Genomic DNA, 17,984 nt, shown 5'->3' with positions numbered 1-17,984 from the left:
TAACTTCTCTAGTCCTCTGATTCCACTAATGATTTCCTTTAAGAGGACCATTGGTTCAGAGAGAAATCATATATTCAAACTACCACACCTAGCCCCAGCATCCAATGTGTCTGTAACTGACTATATAATAGGTTTCAGAGTAGCAGCCGTGTTAGTCTGTATTCGCAAAAAGAAAAGGAGTACTTGTGGCACCTTAGAGACTAACAAATTTATTAGAGCATAAGCTTTCGTGAGCTACAGCTCACTTCATCGGATGCATTTGGTGGAAAAAACCTGTCTGTCTGTATCTGTGCGAGTTTTTTCATGAAGTTGACAGATTTCCACTCTATACGGCTAAATTCAGTGCCTTGCATAATCACAGGTTTCAGAGTAGCAGCCGTGTTAGTCTGTATTCGCAAAAAGAGAAGGAGTACTTGTGGCACCTTAGAGACTAACAAATTTATTAGAGCATAAGCTTTCGTGAGCTACAGCTCACTTCATCGGATGCATTTGGTGGAAAAAACCTACTAACAAATTTATTAGAGCATAAGCTTTCGTGAGCTACAGCTCACTTCATCGGATGCATTTGGTGGAAAAAACCTACTAACAAATTTATTAGAGCATAAGCTTTCGTGAGCTACAGCTCACTTAGAATCATAGAATCATAGAATCATAGAATATCAGGGTTGGAAGGGACCCCAGAAGGTCATCTAGTCCAACCCCCTGCTCAAAGCAGGACCAAGTCCCAGTTAAATCATCCCAGCCAGGGCTTTGTCAAGCCTGACCTTAAAAACCTCTAAGGAAGGAGATTCTACCACCTCCCTAGGTAACGCATTCCAGTGTTTCACCACCCTCTTAGTGAAAAAGTTTTTCCTAATATCCAATCTAAACCTCCTCCATTGCAACTTGAGACCATTACTCCTCGTTCTGTCATCTGCTACCATTGAGAACAGTCTAGAGCCATCCTCTTTGAAACCCCCTTTCAGGTAGTTGAAAGCAGCTATCAAATCCCCCCTCATTCTTCTCTTCTGCAGACTAAACAATCCCAGCTCCCTCAGCCTCTCCTCATAAGTCATGTGCTCTAGACCCCTAATCATTTTTGTTGCCCTTCGTTGTACTCTTTCCAATTTATCCACATCCTTCCTGTAGTGTGGGGCCCAAAACTGGACACAGTACTCCAGATGAGGCCTCACCAGTGTCGAATAGAGGGGAACGATCACGTCCCTCGATCTGCTCGCTATGCCCCTACTTATACAACCCAAAATGCCATTGGCCTTCTTGGCAACAAGGGCACACTGCTGACTCATATCCAGCTTCTCGTCCACTGTCACCCCTAGGTCCTTTTCCGCATAACTGCTGCCGAGCCATTCGGTCCCTAGTCTGTAGCGGTGCATTGGATTCTTCCATCCTAAGTGCAGGACCCTGCATTTATCCTTATTGAACCTCATTAGATTTCTTTTGGCCCAATCCTCCAATTTGTCTAGGTCCTTCTGTATCCTATCCCTCCCCTCCAGCGTATCTACCACTCCTCCCAGTTTAGTATCATCCGCAAATTTGCTGAGAGTGCAATCCACACCATCCTCCAGATCATTTATGAAGATATTGAACAAAACGGGCCCCAGGACCGACCCCTGGGGCACTCCACTTGACACCGGCTGCCAACTAGACATGGAGCCATTGATCACTACCCGTTGAGCCCGACAATCTAGCCAGCTTTCTACCCACCTTATAGTGCATTCATCCAGCCCATACTTCCTTAACTTGCTGACAAGAATGCTGTGGGAGACCGTGTCAAAAGCTTTGCTAAAGTCAAGAAACAATACATCCACTGCTTTCCCTTCATCCACAGAACCAGTAATCTCATCATAAAAGGCGATTAGATTAGTCAGGCATGACCTTCCCTTGGTGAATCCATGCTGACTGTTCCTGATCACTTTCCTCTCCTCTAAGTGCTTCAGGATTGATTCTTTGAGGACCTGCTCCATGATTTTTCCAGGGACTGAGGTGAGGCTGACCGGCCTGTAGTTCCCAGGATCCTCCTTCTTCCCTTTTTTAAAGATGGGCACTACATTAGCCTTTTTCCAGTCATCCGGGACTTCCCCCGTTCGCCACGAGTTTTCAAAGATAATGGCCAAGGGCTCTGCAATCACAGCCGCCAATTCCTTCAGCACTCTCGGATGCAATTCGTCCGGCCCCATGGACTTGTGCACGTTCAGCTTTTCTAAATAGTCCCTAACCACCTCTATCTCTACAGAGGGCTGGCCATCTCTTCCCCATTTTGTGTTGCCCAGCACAGCAGTCTGGGAGCTGACCTTGTTAGTGAAAACAGAGGCAAAAAAAGCATTGAGTACATTAGCTTTTTCCACATCCTCTGTCACTAGCTTGCCTCCCTCATTCAGTAAGGGGCCCACACTTTCCTTGGCTTTCTTCTTGTTGCCAACATACCTGAAGAAACCCTTCTTGTTACTCTTGACATCTCTTGCTAGCTGCAGCTCCAGGTGCGATTTGGCCCTCCTGATATCTTTCCTACATGCCCGAGCAATATTTTTATACTCTTCCCTGGTCATATGTCCAACCTTCCACTTCTTGTAAGCTTCTTTTTTATGTTTAAGATCCGCTAGGATTTTACCATTAAGCCAAGCTGGTCGCCTGCCATATTTACTATTCTTTCGACTCATCGGGATGGTTTGTCCCTGTAACCTCAACAGGGATTCCTTGAAATACAGCCAGCTCTCCTGGACTCCCTTCCCTTTCATGTTAGTCCCCCAGGGGATCCTGGCCATCTGTTCCCTGAGGGAGTCAAAGTCTGCTTTCCTGAAGTCCAGGGTCCGTATCCTGCTGCTTACCTTTCTTCCCTGCGTCAGGATCCTGAACTCCACCAACTCATGGTCACTGCCTCCCAGATTCCCATCCACTTTTGCTTCCCCCACTAATTCTACCCGGTTTGTGAGCAGCAGGTCAAGAAAAGCGCTCCCCCTAGTTGGCTCCCCTAGCACTTGCACCAGGAAATTGTCCCCTACGCTTTCCAAAAACTTCCTGGATTGTCTATGCACCGCTGTATTGCTCTCCCAGCAGATATCAGGAAAATTAAAGTCACCCATGAGAATCAGGGCATGCGATCTAGTAGCTTCCGTGAGTTGCCGGAAGAAAGCCTCATCCACCTCATCCCCCTGGTCCGGTGGTCTATAGCAGACTCCCACCATGACATCACTCTTGTTGCACACACTTCTAAACTTAATCCAGAGACACTCAGGTTTTTCCACAGTTTCGTACCGGAGCTCTGAGCAGTCATACTGCTCCCTTACATACAGTGCTACTCCTCCACCTTTTCTGCCCTGCCTGTCCTTCCTGAACAGTTTATAACCATCCATGACTGTACTCCAGTCATGTGAGTTATCCCACCAAGTCTCTGTTATTCCAATCACGTCATAATTGACATCACCAGGACCTCCAGTTCTCCCTGCTTGTTTCCAAGGCTTTGTGCATTTGTATATAAGCACTTGAGATAACCTGTTGATCGCCCCTCATTCCCAGTATGAGGCAGGAGCCCTCCCCTCACAGACCTTCCTGCCTGTGCTTCCTCCCGGTATCCCGCTTTCCCACTTACCTCAGGGCTTTGGTCTCCTTCCCCCGGTGAACCTAGTTTAAAGCCCTCCTCACTAGGTTAGCCAGCCTGCTGGCAAAGATGTTCTTCCCTCTCTTCGTAAGATGGAGCCCGTCTCTGCCCAGCACTCCTCCTTCATGGAACACCATCCCATGGTCAAAGAATCCAAAGCCTTCTCTCCGACACCACCTGCGTAGCCATTCGTTGACCTCCACGATTCGACGGTCCCTACCCAGGCCTTTTCCTTCCACGGGGAGGATGGACGAGAACACTTGCGCCTCCAACTCCTTTATCCTTCTTCCCAGAGCCACGTAGTCCGCAGTGATCCGCTCAAGGTCATTCTTGGCAGTATCATTGGTGCCCACGTGGAGAAGCAGGAAGGGGTAGCGATCCGAGGGCTTGATGAGTCTCGGCAGTCTCTCCGTCACATCACGAATCTTAGCCCCTGGCAAGCAGCAGACTTCTCGGTTTTCCCGGTCAGGGCGGCAGATAGATGACTCAGTCCCCCGGAGGAGAGAGTCCCCGACCACCACCACCCGCCTTCTCCTCTTGGGAGTGGTGGTCGTGGAACCCCCAACCTCAGGACATCGCATCTCATGCCTCCCAACCAGCGGAGTCTCCTTCCGCTTTCTCCCCCCAGACATATCATCTGGTCCACTCTCCACATTGCATCCGATGAAGTGAGCTGTAGCTCACGAAAGCTTATGCTCTAATAAATTTGTTAGTCTCTAAGGTGCCACAAGTACTCCTTTTCTTTTTTTGACTATATAATATTGTCATTGAAAAATTGTTGATCGATATCTGCTCTGGAATTGCACATATTTACATTGCATCAAGGTGTGCACCAACCCCAGAGAGTTTACCATTGGAAGCTACTGTAACTTTAGCAAGTATTTTCTTTGAGATAAAGGAACCAGTAAGAGCTGAAAGTGGAGTCTCCAGCCAGCACCATTACATACAAGATGGTTCAAAAAGATCAAAAGATCCTACAGACAGAGGCAAAGTTGGAAGAGTCTAATTGGTTTGGACCTAATTGTGAGGTTCCTGTTTATCAAGAACCAAATTTACCATGTTGTTTTGGCTAAAACAAGTCATTGTGAACAGAGCTGTGTGGAGGACAGAAGTTTTGTTTTGCAAAGAATTTCAAAATTTTCAAATTTGCCTTTGTTCAAGATAGGAATGAAAACTAAAAATATCAAAATTCTCTGCAAAGGACAATTCTGAAAAGTGATATTTTGAGTCATTCATTTTGATTCTGACTTTCAAAATGTGTATTAGATTATAATACATAATTTCATACAAAATGTGAAACAAAGGATTGTTTCAAAACTAAATGTTGAACCATTTTATTTGGAAAATGTAAAAAACAGGACCTTTCAACACTGTGGTGGTGTTCTCTGCATTAATTAATTAACTGATAATAGCTCACATGACACATAGCAGAGTATGACCTTACAAGCATCCAACACGTACAACAGAAAATTTTATAGCCAGAGCACCCTCTTTAACACAGGTAGAGTGAATAATGGTTAGCTCCACGAAGTTTGCATGTGTGTGAGTGTCATGAAAACAAAGAGAAGTTTAAGGGGTGACTTGGTTACAGGCTAGAAGTATCTACATGGAGAACAAATATTTAATAATGAGCTCCTCAGTCTAGCAGAGAAAGGTATAACACTATCCAATGGCTGGAAGCTGAAACTAGACAAATGCAAACTGGAAATAAGGCATACATTTAATGAGAGTAATTAACCATTGGAACAATTTACCAAGGGTCATGGTGGATTCTCCATCACTGACATTTTTAAAATCAAGGTTGGATGTTTTTCTAAAAGATCTGCTGTAGGAATTATTCTGGGGGTGTTCTATGGTCTCTGTTATAGAGGAGGCCAGACTAAATGATCTCACTTGTTTCCTCTGACCTTGGAATCTATGAAAGTGCTCCCACTTGTTTGCAGTCAGCTGCACTACCAATTTATTGCTGTTGGTTTTCAGATAAAATGGCTTTTGTCGGATTCAAAGGCAGCTTTCGACCAGTCTGGGTGAAACTGATCACCGAGGAGGATGCAGCTAAAATCTATCAAGTTGTGCCAATCCCTGTGGTGAAGAAAATGAAATTATGAGGACACCATGCTTTGCCTTCCTGCTGTTAGCACTGTCCCAATAGAAAAGGACTACTGACTCTGCTCACAATAGGCACCATGCCACAGTTCTCCAGAGATGTAGCATTTCTTTGTTGCTGTACATGAAGGAAGCTTTATTGCAAGTGGGTAGATGGCCACATGTGACAAACAGCATTCCTTGTGCTGCACATCTTGTTTGATCCTGCCCTATTGATTTACTTGCTGATACCAGATTTACCTTTATTTTCTAAGTTAATATCTGGGGCAAAACTGTTTTCAAGTAGTGGGAGAAGGATGTCGGTGCCTTTTACATGATCTGATCATGTTCTGCCTCTACATCTCTTGTGAGCCTCTCACATATGCATGTTAAATCTAATTGCCATACAAGGCTTGGAATTTTCCCATGGGACTGATTGCATCCACACTCTGCTGTTTTTGAGAGTGCAATCAGCTGCTCGCACGAAACCGGGAATGCAAATTCAGAGGCTGGCTGAAAATTTGAATCAGAAATCATAAATTATAGTCAGTATCTAAAAGCTGCAAAACGTGGTCAAACAATGAGAATTTATTTGAAAGCTTCTGCACTATTCCGTCAAACTGCTGCAGAATCCTGAGACTAAATTGTACGTGCTGAACCACAGGGTAGTTATCACATTTCAGCTGATGGTATAGTGGAGAAAGAAATGGCATAGGAGTGATTTAACACATTGTGATGCTTTGGGGTTCACCCAGACCAAGAAGGGGTTGTCACCACCTGACCTGTAACCCTGGATGCTTCTGTGCTATGCAGCTGTGGCTCAGAACTCTGACACCAGCAGCCTGCACAGTGCTCAGTGATCTCACCCTGGCTTCCACCTGCTTGATTACTCCTTGCAGGGGGACACCAACAGCCTCTTCTGTCCCGAGTCTACTCAAAACAGTCTCCCCTGCAGTGCTCAGCCCCTCTCTCTGTAGCATTTACCAAACCTTATCAAGTTTGCTACTCCTTTGGCGAAACCATTAGTGTGGTGGAGGATTTTACTTGTCAGTTTGAAACGCTGCACTGAGATGGTGGTGTACTAAAACAAGATTAAGTTTATTAACAAGGAAGTGACATTGAAGTGATACCAAGTAGACAGAACTGGGACCGAAATGGCTACAAACAAAAGGAAAAATACACTTCTAAGGCTAAAACCTATCTTTAACTAGAGTCTCTTTTTCAAAGTAGTTTTCTCACCACGGTTGTTCTTCCAGCATGGCTGCCCAGTTCTTAGCCCCAACCCAACACAGAGCTCAAAGCGCTTCATTTCTTCGTCTCTTCAGATGAAGGATGCCAAAAAGACTTTTTCTCTCTGCTTATCTCCTCAAAGTTTTATCTTTGTTTTCAAAATCAGGAAGCCTGCTTGGGGGCTCAGCTTGCTGTATCCATGTTCAGGAGCTGACACCATGTTCATTTTTGCAGTCTCCTCCTCCAGTCATGATAGTTAAGTGGCTATTTCCTCAACTCACTAGTTTGATGGCTTTGTTTACCTTTTATGTAAATGTACTTCCATTGTCTCTCTTGGCTCAGTTGACATTGGAGACACATTTGTGCAGGTGGGACAATGTTCCTTTGTCAAGGGTGGGGTGACTTATGCCCTACCTGCCAAGTATGTTTTAAGAACATATTTCCAGTACACATTTATACGTTTTCATACATCATGCATCCATGCACCAGCAATAATATTAATGACCAACTTGTTAACCAGTTTGCCTATATCATCTTACATGGCACCTTTTAGATACAGTAAATTGGGGTACACTGAGCTGGTTAGGCCAGTGGAGGCTCACTACTAGAAACCAGGGCACCCCTTGTCCTCTGGCGTTGGGGTGCTTTTAGGGTCGCACATGTGCAATCCAAATATGGTCATAATGGAACCTGCTATTTCTGCTCAATCCCATAACCAACAACTGGGCATTCCCATGGTTATGCTTTTAAATACCTTTTGTCATTATTCTGTGTTTTTTCCCAGGCAAGCAGCCACAGACTGGTGGAAAAGACCTGACAGCCAAGCACTACACACTTACTCAGACTTTCCCACACATTTCTTCAAATATAAATCTTCAGAGCCAGCCCAGTGGACTGGTTGTGCCTACATGACATGCTACCGAGAGGAACCACACTTGGGTCTCTCGCTCCCAGGCAGGGAATGCTGGGGAGTCATCTTACTCCATCCCTAATCAAGGGTGAGGATTTAATTGTGCTTCCCAGAAGACACCCCTCCTCCCCAAATAATATAATCTTGCACATATTCTGCCCCCTTTCCTTCAAAACATAACGTTCTAAGTTTTAAAAAATGGATGATGAGCAAAGTTGAGCATAAACCAGAGCTGCTTGTCAGCACACTTCATTAAGCTGGGAAATTTATCTTAACCTTATAAAAACATTGTATTTTGTTCAGAAATGCACATGGTGAACTGCTGTGTGTTTCTCAAAGATGTCATGCAGGTGTCTCAAGAGGCTTCTGTTATTCGGGAAACTTCCAAAAAAAATAGCAGCTTCTTGAAGTAGGCAAATTGTCCATATGCCAGAGCAGCTATGTTTCTCTCCCCTCCACTACCCCCCAAAAAACCATTGTTGGTTTGTCTTTTTAAATCGGTCGTCTTCTTTTTTCTGAGCGTCTCTTTTTTTCACTGTATCTAAAGTGTCAGCTCTGGATTGGAATGAAGCAGCCATGAATGTGTGTCTCATTGCACATGCTGTCACTGTGCAGGTGCTGAATTCCACAAGACCTTTCTGGCACACAGGTTGCTGTGTGAGTCAGTTATGAGTGGTATTCAGGCTCTACTATAGGTATGTGCCTGTCCAGCCCTTCCTGGGTTTTAAAACTGGAATTGCTTTTTTCTATACCGTTTTCCATTAGCGGAATTTCAAGAGTGTTGCATTTTTTAAAAGGATCCAGGGTTATTTTCCTTTTCCCTGGCTTCTTTACAGTCTATTAACGAAGGATTTCTCATTCAAGCAAAGGAATGTCCGCTCTAAACCATTCATCCCATTTGGGCCAATTCCACTGGATGCAATGTGAAAGGGCATAGCTCTCAAGCAATATATATTTCTCTCCCAATGTCTTATGATGATCTGGGTCCTTTCCACCCCCCAGATCACAACTATTCCTTAAAAAAGATTAGTCTCACTCACAGTTCAACCTCGATTATACACATCTTATTTATCTGAAACTCCCTGTTAGCCAAAACGGGATCCTATCCCTTAGGTCTAGTAATTGCATTAAAAAATCCTTGATTAGTCAGAACCCTGGCTATCTGAATGGATTCAGTGTCCTTCACAACATTCCTATAATCGAGGATGTACTGTAGGTACAACTGCATCTATTGCTCTGTATTAGCAGATCATATGTACGATATAATGAATGAAAAATACTAGAAATGGGCCAAGACCAGAAAAAAATTTCTGAAGGTTTTAGGAGAGGAACCAGGATCAAAACACCTCTGGGTTTGGATTTGGTATTCCAAAAACATCCTGTTTTTGCCCTTTGCTATTCTAGCCGACTAGGTCTTTATATTGGAGTAGCTAAGCACCTGTAGACTCAGTACAATCAAACCCAATGGAGCAGGAGTCGAGTACTTTGTTTAACTAATACAAAAAGGCAAATTGCATTTGTACTGAAGTGTAGCTTCTAATTTTCAAAATTTTTGGAATTCTCAGGGTGAAATCATAAGACTTGGCTCTAGGAAATATGCTTGGTTTTTAAATCACATCTTATCCAGGAAAAAAAAAAGTCCATTTTGTTCTGTCATGCAAGGATAGTCACATGAGCCTATTCTGGGGGAAGGGGATGGATCTTACTCTGTAAATACTTAGGATAGGATCACTGCAACTTGTTAAGCCTAGACAGAGAACATGGCACGGTGTAATAGGTCAGATTCTCTCCTGAAATGCAAGCAGCTCCCATCGACTCAATGGGAGTTAAGTGCATGGAACTGATGGTAGAATTTGGCCTAATATCACCAACCAATAGTTCTGATGTATCATTTTTTAAATATTTGGGGATTCTAGAAGTTGTACATGTGCTCCTCTGCACGTAGTGAATTGACTGACTCTTTGTAGCTTGTACATTCTTTAAACTGTCCATTCACAAACTGCAAATATCCTGTCTATAAGGTTTAATTGCTACAAATATTTTTACATTAGCCTACATATACAGTTGTCATCATTAGGGCAATTTTGGGGTGGGGGTGCATCAGTTCAAATGCTTGTTTTACCTGTTGCCGAAATAGCTGGTCCTTTTTCGGAATTAGATGTATAGTATTTTGTACATTTTTCCTATAGACTTCAAAATGAAAAAGATATATTTTCTATTTATTTATTACAAAGGCACTATGAGAACTAAATTTGCAGAGATTTGAAGACCTGTTACTGGATTTTAGCATTGTCCAAGCTGTTACGGAGGTTGGAAATATGTCTTTTCAGATAATCTGCTTTGCACTTGAAAGTTACGTCCACAGAATGTGGCAATTCATTGACTGTCTAGTTTATGCTGACAAAAGCTTTTGGAAGATTCATTCCAAAAGTTTTTGCTTACAACAGAATTAATATGTAGTAGTTTGGAATACAAAAAGGTTTATCAGAATAAATATTCAATGCCAAATTATGACTGTCTCTTGTACTCTTCATTATAACTTTATGGCAGTGAACTGGTATTTGTTTACATATCTTTTTGACTGTGTGCCTGTTTGTTCACACCATGCTGTTTGCTTGTTCTAGAACAGGTGTTAACCCGCACCTAGAGTACTTTAGGAGATGATTATTTTTACGACATTCATGAAATAAGTGTGAGTATACAGCAGAAAAAAAATCCTGATTTTATTTTTTTCATGAGTAGCCATGTATCCCTATGAGGTTCTGATAATCAGGGCAATCATTATATTAGCTTGTTACATTTTCCATTGTGGAGTTGAGCCAAACAAACTGTCTCTATAAAAGGCAGCATTCCTAAAACGAGGTTTTGGTGGCAGGAAGTCAGTATTTCCAACATCCAAGCACACATCCAAGTCTCATGATAGTAATTAGCATTTTAAAGGACATGGTATCACCCTCCTAAGTGATTCAGGCAAGGCAGCTACAAACTCACTCCTGATTGAAATCAATGATCTGTGTGAAATCTCCAAATCGGTTACATGCAACAAATTGAAGATGAGATCAAAGGCAGCACTGAAGCCATAAGACTTCGGCTTTGGAAAAAATGCAACATGTCAAGATAAATTTGGTGGTGACTATTATAATCCCCTATGTTTTTTTAAAAAACTTAAATTCATCATGGGGAACGATACTGACTGCAACATGTGCCACCAGCAGGTATGGGCTTTTTTAAAGCCAGAGCACTATCCTCTGCCATGTGAGCTAACTGAACAATGAGTAGCAGTAGAGGACTGTTTTCTTCTATGTGGACCTGTTGCATAAAGAGAGATGGAGACACGCAACTTGCCAGTGGGTTTCAAAGCTATTTTCTGGACAACAAAGGAACATTGAGACTTTGGAAGAACGGGTTCCATTCCAGGTGTGGCGGGGAGAGTATTGTCTCGCGGCCACACACCCTTCTCTCCCCATCTGCCCCAGCCACCATTCCTTCTCCCTGATTACTTCCCCCATCCCCCTCTCACTGCTTGTACCACTGTCCCCAGCTTCTGCTCATGCCCCAAATCCTGCTCCTATCCTCCCCCTTCTGCAGCTCCTGTCCCCACCCTCCCTGTCTTCTTCCCCTCTGCTCCTGTCTCTGCCCTCATATCCTCCCTCCCGCCCGAGCCTGTGCCACCATCATCCTGCGTCTCATGCAGGGAAAAAAACCCAGCACTGCCTTTCAAAAAAAGCCCATTTCAGAGAGAGGGGAAGTGGGGGCAGTGTTTAATTTGTAATGAAAGAAGGGCCGTGGCTCAGTTCCGGCAAGCCCTGCCACAACTTAAGCACAGGCTGGGCAACTGGAGAGGGGAAGCTGCTAGCCAGGCATCCAGCTCTGAAGGCAGCATTGCTACCAGCAGCAGTGCAAAAATAAGAGTGGCATGGTATGGTGTGTTGCCAACATACAGACATTATCTGACAAAATTATATATGAGAAAATTAATTCTGCCAAGCCTACATATCAAACAGTATATTCATCACGTGATGATACAAAGTACATATGCATACCCTGGCGAATGAGAGGGAGGAGAATACTTTCCCTCGGGCTTGGCAGCAAGTGATTGGGGAGAACCAAATATCAGAACTGGAGGAGGGCTGGGGTGGTAGTCCCTTTGCTTTCCCTTCACACTCAGTGACTTGCATGGCACACACCAAACAGGGCAGGCACAGTGAGAGATTTTCCTCCTGGGGCTTGGAAAGGAAAAACTCAAATGTTTGCAACAGGGTTTAACCAGGGCAAAAGGGGGGTGGGAACTGACACACATGTCTTTCCAAAGTCAACAGCCAACCCCAATGAGGCAAGATCTCTCTCACCTTTCGGATTGCAAAGCCTGGCTGAGGACGATCAGAGTGAACGCTAAGCTCTGCTAGCACACAGAGGGAGAGCCAGGGAGCGAGCAAGGGGCAGAGGACAGCACTAGGACAGCCAAGGGTGGCTGGGGAGGCAGTGGCAGGGGTCATTTGCCGGGTGACTGAGCCTGGCCAGCGGGCCTCACCTTCTGCGGTGCAGGGGAATGGAGGAGGCCGCAGCGGGAGGTGGGGGCAGCACCTATTCCAGTTGGTGGTGGCTGCAGGCAGTAGTGGCTCAGCAAAACAGTGGGCTCATGGACCTGGAGGTGTCTGGGCCCCTGTGTAATGGGTAGGAGCATTCTGGGCTGGCCGCTCTACACTCCCTGCAGAGAGGGTGGGGTCAGGGTCAGTGCCTGGCAGGCAGCAGGGGCTAGCCGGAACCCTGTCCCGCTTTCTGGCTAGAACTGCTGCTCTGCTACAGGTCTCAAGGCCTATTGTGCCCTTCTGACATGCCCCCGCACCCCAAGGTCACCCCCTCTTCCCTGGGACTGACAGCAGTCTTTCGTGCCTGGGCATACGCTGCACTGGGGAAAGAGCCGGTACTTCACCCTGGTGCAAGGATGAAGCATGCACATGCTTGTTCCCCTGCTCCTGGGGCAATGCAGCCCCTTCCTCAGTTGGGTTTGTAGGGCCCTCTGTAATTTGCTAGCCTTTATGCATCAGTCCACTGGGCATAAACACTGGGCCCAGTCCTGCACTCTGGCATATACTCCCAGAAATCAATGGGTGACTAGCCTGGGTCAGGCGCGCCAGTGCCACTCAGTGGCCCCAGTACTACCTAACAGTTGGGTCTGTGATTAATTTTAAGTACATGCGCAGTTCTGCTAAAATTAAGCATTTGCTTTGCTGACTCAGGGCCATTAGGCCTAGTTTTGAAATGGCTATGGAAAGCCTTACCTCTGGCAGCAACTTTGGGGGTATATCTGCAGCTGCCCATCCGTTAGGTCACAAATGCTGCCAGCTGGGTCACCATGCAGCACTAACTCCAGGTTAACCAGCCACTGGAGAATTCCCCCGGTGCTGGCAGGTCCTCGGGTGTGGTAGCGTTGCCATATCAACACATAGGCAACCCCTCTCTCACCGGTGGTGCAGGGGCAAAGTCATGCAAAAAGAGGTGTGGCTGGGGAATCCCTGTCCATGATCACTGTACCTGTCCCCAAATCATAGCACAGGAGGAGATGCAAAGAGGGCTTAAGGCAAGGGCACCGGAACCTTTGTAGAATCAGGGTGGATGGGGGGCACCAGAACTGGAGGGGGCCAGCAGGCCATGCCCCACAATTTTTAACATGGGTGTAGTTTGGGGGGGCAGGGGACAGCATTGCTCCCCCAAACTGCAGCCTTGGGTAGGCACGGAGCAGTACCAGTGGGGGCTCTGCTTCTCGGTGATCAGCCCCTCCACCACGAAGCACAGCCCCTGCCGGCAATGCTCCTCACCTGCCCAAGGCTTGCAGTTTGGGAGGGGCAATGCCCCCCATTTTTCCCCCCCAAACTACACCCATGTTAAAAAGTGAGGGGCATGGCCATTGAGGTTCCGGCGCCATTGTCTTTAGGCCATGTTTGCCCTCTGCCTGCACATATGCCAAGCCCACCTTGGCTGGCTGAGAGAACTGTGGCCTTTATTTTTCATAAAAAAATCTTTTTTCATCTTTTGGGCGCATATAAATAGGTTTTTCACTTTTAAGCAAAGCTGTTCCAGTTCAGACTCAGCTGAACTACTTGCCTGCTAATACCAACCTCACCTTCTACTATAAAGTGGAGGACTTCCAACACCCCTAGCTCCTGGTGCCTGTCCTGACATTTGAGAGCCTGGAAAGAGCCTTTTTAAAAAGTTGAAGCATAAAAAGGGCAGAAGCCTCTGGAGCATGAAAGGACATTGGCCTCTAATAACAGGCAGCTCGGATGAAAACAAAGCCGCCGAAGGCAAGTGGAGAAAGAAGGAATGAGTGCCGAAACAAAACCAGAGCCAGAAAGACTAGCTGGAAATGTACAGGGAAAAACTTGAAAGCGTTTGATGAAAGCAAAAGGCAGTACAAGATCCTGTCAGCAAGTCTAATGATGTAAAGCAAAGAGACCAGAAATAAGTCAGCTACTAAGCACATGATAGTGAAAAATTGAAGCCTCTGCTGGGAGAGGAGTGGAAGAAGAAAGAAAATAAACCTCAGATACAATGGAGAACGGCAGGGTGCCAAATCTGAAGCAGAGCTGGAAAGAGCAACCTGGCCCTGAGCATAATTGGAATCCAGAGAAAGGAGAAAAAAAGGACAAACTGAAGCCTGGAAAAAAAAACAACAACGGACTATATAAGTCTGAGTAGAAAGAAACCACAGACAACTAACGCACCAGAGGAGAAAGGCGAGGCACTCTGGGGAGTGTGGACATAGCTGAACTTTTGAACTGAAAGTAGCTGAGTCTCCATCCTTGGAGGGTGGGACGGAGGAGAGAGAAGTGCTACACTTAAGAAGCCTACACTCGCCCAAGGAAAAATGGAGATTTTATGAGAGTGTAATTCTGAGCCAGGACTACGGCTGGTGATCCAAGCAAGCCACCTACCTTAATCCTTAAAACTGTGGACAAAACTAGTGACTGTGTTTGTATCACCATTGCCCCATCCTCCAGATCTCCCCTCTTGATTGATTTCACTATTTGGCTTATACTCTGACTGTACACTGTTCGGGCAGGAACTGTCTTTTGTCTGCCCTGTGCCTGGCAGAATAGTTGGGACTGCTGGGTGCTACAGGATAATTCTTACTCGTCATTTTTTGTTACGTAGACAACGGAGACATGCCTATGCTAGGGATCTTTGAAAGGTGTGAACAGTCTATGCCTCTACTAGGTGGATTCCGCTGCAGCGCCCTGTGTCTTCAAGACGTTACTTAGCTGCTGCTCCCTATGAGGAGCCTCCAGGAAAGGCATGTAGTAAAGCTAAGGGATGGGGAACACCCCGGCGTCTAAAGCCAGTGGCACTGTAGCTCAGGTGGGACAGGTAGCACCCCAAAACCTTTAGCATGATAGTTCCCCAGCAAGATCATCCGAGGCATGTTTCTGCATAATCCCCACCATGGAGTTTCTCTGAGCCCTGGCTTTGGATTCTGTGGTGCTCCTTTGTGTGCTCATAGGGTTGTCACTGCTGTGCTCCTGCTCACTGCCAGACTCTCTGGCTGTGCCTACATGCCAAAGTTTGGCTGCCTGAAGTTATGTCCGCTTACAGCCGCTGACGTTTGTATGTCGCTGGAGTGCATGTATGCTTGGCTGTTGTGTCAGTACTGCACGCCGTCAGCACAAGTGGTGGTGTACAAAGGGTACATAACCCAGTGTGCCCTGGGCTGCCTCCAAGGCAATACCTTCTGAGACATTTTTGAAGTGCTTTGTAGGCTATCAGCAATTTGCCCAGGGCTTTCTGGGAACTAGGAGTCAAGTGCCCACAATTTCACTTTCTCATCCCATAATGTTTATTCCAGCCCATCATTTTCAGGCCTCTTTTAAAATTCCCACAGTTCTATGCATCGCTTTTAGGTCTCTCCAACAGGAACCTGCACCCTGCACAGTGCAATTCTCATGTCAGTTGCTAATACAGGATGCAGGCTTCTCCTGTGTTAGTGGAACGTCACCAACTACCACTACAACTGGTGGTGCGGTGACAAAGATGAGCTACCCAGGGAGGAGGAATGGCTGATGTAGACAGTGAATACAAATCTTAGGTTGAGCAGTGTCACACAGTGGATAGGCACTTACAGGCCAGAAAAACGAGCACTGAGTAGTAGGATAGCATTGTATGGAGAGCAGTAGCTGCAGAAGTTTCAGATGCGAAAGACCATATTCCTAGTTCTGTGTATCGAACTCACCGCAGCCCTCCAGCCTGGGGCACCAGAATGAAAGCGGCCTGAACACTGGAAAAGCAAATGGCACTTGTGCTATGGAAGCTTGCAACACAGGATTGCCATTGGTCAGTGGCAAGTTTGGAGTTGGAAAATCCACAGTGGGGGGCTGTTGTCATCCAAGTGTGCAAGGCCATCAAGTGTCTCCTGTGGCACAGGACCTTGACTCTCGGCAATGTGCAGGAAACAGTAGATGGATTTGAAGCCATGGGGGGTTCTGCAATATGGTGGGTCATTGCCTTATTCTGGCTGCACCAGACCTTGCTAGAGAGCATGTAAACCAAAAGGAGTATTTTCTCATGGTTATGCAAGTGCTAGTGGATCATTATGGATGCTTCACTGATGTTAATGTGGACTGGTCAGGGAAAGTGCATGATTCTCGCATCTTTAAAACACAGGCCTTTTCCCAAAGTTGCAAGTAGGGCCTGTCTTCCCTGACTAGCATATTACCACTGCTGATGCTGAAATGCCTTGTGCTCCCATGGCTTCTGAACCTGTACACTGGCCACTTCAACAGAACCAAGGAACGATTCAATTATTGGCTGAGCAGATGCAGGATGACAGTTGAGTGTGCACTTGATAGACTTAGAACTCACTGGCAATGTCTCATGACTAGCTTGGATCTCAGTGAGACAAACATTCCTAGCATTACTGCAGCATGTTGTGTTTTATTTAATATTTGTGAAGCAAAGGGCCAGGGGAAGGGTGAGGTGCACTGGCTGCCTGCTGCTTTTGAACAGCCAGACACAAGGGAAAGTAGAAGAGCCAACTGTGAAGCTATCTGGCTGACAGAGGTTTCAAGAGATCATTTTAGCAGTTGGCTACAGTAGTGTCGTATGATGCTTTTGAGCACTTGCTGATTTCGTGTATATAAACATTAAATATGGAGGGGAGGTGGGTTGATGGCTGTTATAAATCGTGTGTATGAGGGGGTGAGGGTGCTTTACAAACTAATAAATATATATACTCTGGCTTTCAAAAACTAAAACTTTATTGTGTGCAAATGAACAAGCAACAAACCTGAAGGGCAAATAAACAAGTTGAAAATCCGTATTTGTAACAAAAACAAGTAAAAAGTACATAAGAAAACATCACTGACCATACTAAAGAGCTTCATTCATGGTGAAAACAAATAGTGCACTGTGCTTGCTTGGCTGTTCCTGTGGGGATCACAGGTCAGTGTCGATGTAATCATGGTTCTCCTTGTTCCCCCCTGCTGTGCAGTGGTAAGGGTTCAGGCCTCGCTGCCACCTGTTGTGCTAGGGGGTATGAGGAGCAGTGACCATGGAGTTTTCCATGGAATACAGAGGCTGCTGTCTAAGGAGTCATTTGGGTATTTAGAAAAATAGAATCATAGAAATGTAGGGCTGAAAATGTCATTGAGCGGTCATCAAAACCAGCCCCCTGCACTGAGGCAGGACCAAGTAAACCACAGATGTTTGTCCAACCTATTCTTACCTCCGTTTTGCAACATCTGTGTTTCTTGCCTGAGCACACCCATAATGTGCTGGTGTACTCCCAGATACCACCTCTTGGTAGCTTTGCCCTCCTCCAGCATCTGCTTTCTCTGTTTCTGCTCCGGGTCATTCAGCCCCTGTGGTCATGGTCAGTTACTGCAGAGGACTGGATGAGCTCGTAGAACATTTCCTCCCTGGTCCACTTCTTTCTTGGCCTGATCTGGCTCCGGCCTTCAGCAGGCATGGAAGGGCCACCTCTCCAGGGTGCCTCGGTGGAGGATGCTGATAAAAAAGAGACAGATACTGCATTAGATTTACAGGTATAACAGAAAAATGTCTCAACATTTCCTGACATTTTTCCCATAAAGATCTTCAGTAAAAAAAAATAAAAAGCAAAGTGCCAGATTAGCCTTGGAGCAGCTTGTTACAGCACCGCTCTACAGCTTA

The 17,984-nt window shown here is 45.7% G+C and overlaps 1 protein-coding gene across 2 annotated transcripts in view; it reads left to right on the top strand.

Moving 5' to 3' along the window:
* The window catches only part of LOC119862506 (cell migration inducing hyaluronidase 1), a 148,825-nt gene extending 138,494 nt beyond the window's left edge, over window positions 1–10,331 (top strand). For both annotated transcript variants that reach the window (XM_038419329.2, XM_038419328.2), the window contains exon 29: window positions 5,576–10,331. In XM_038419329.2, coding sequence (XP_038275257.1) covers window positions 5,576–5,703 — 128 coding nt within the window. In that variant the 3' untranslated portion in view covers window positions 5,704–10,331. The remainder of the gene's footprint in view (window positions 1–5,575) is intronic.
* Window positions 10,332–17,984: the final 7,653 nt, after the last annotated feature.

Source organism: Dermochelys coriacea, chromosome 10 (genome assembly GCF_009764565.3).
Source record: "Dermochelys coriacea isolate rDerCor1 chromosome 10, rDerCor1.pri.v4, whole genome shotgun sequence".
Classification (NCBI taxonomy): domain Eukaryota; kingdom Metazoa; phylum Chordata; order Testudines; family Dermochelyidae; genus Dermochelys; species Dermochelys coriacea.
The sequence above is the reverse complement of the archived record's forward strand: the minus strand, read 5'-3'. Positions and strand labels throughout refer to the sequence as shown.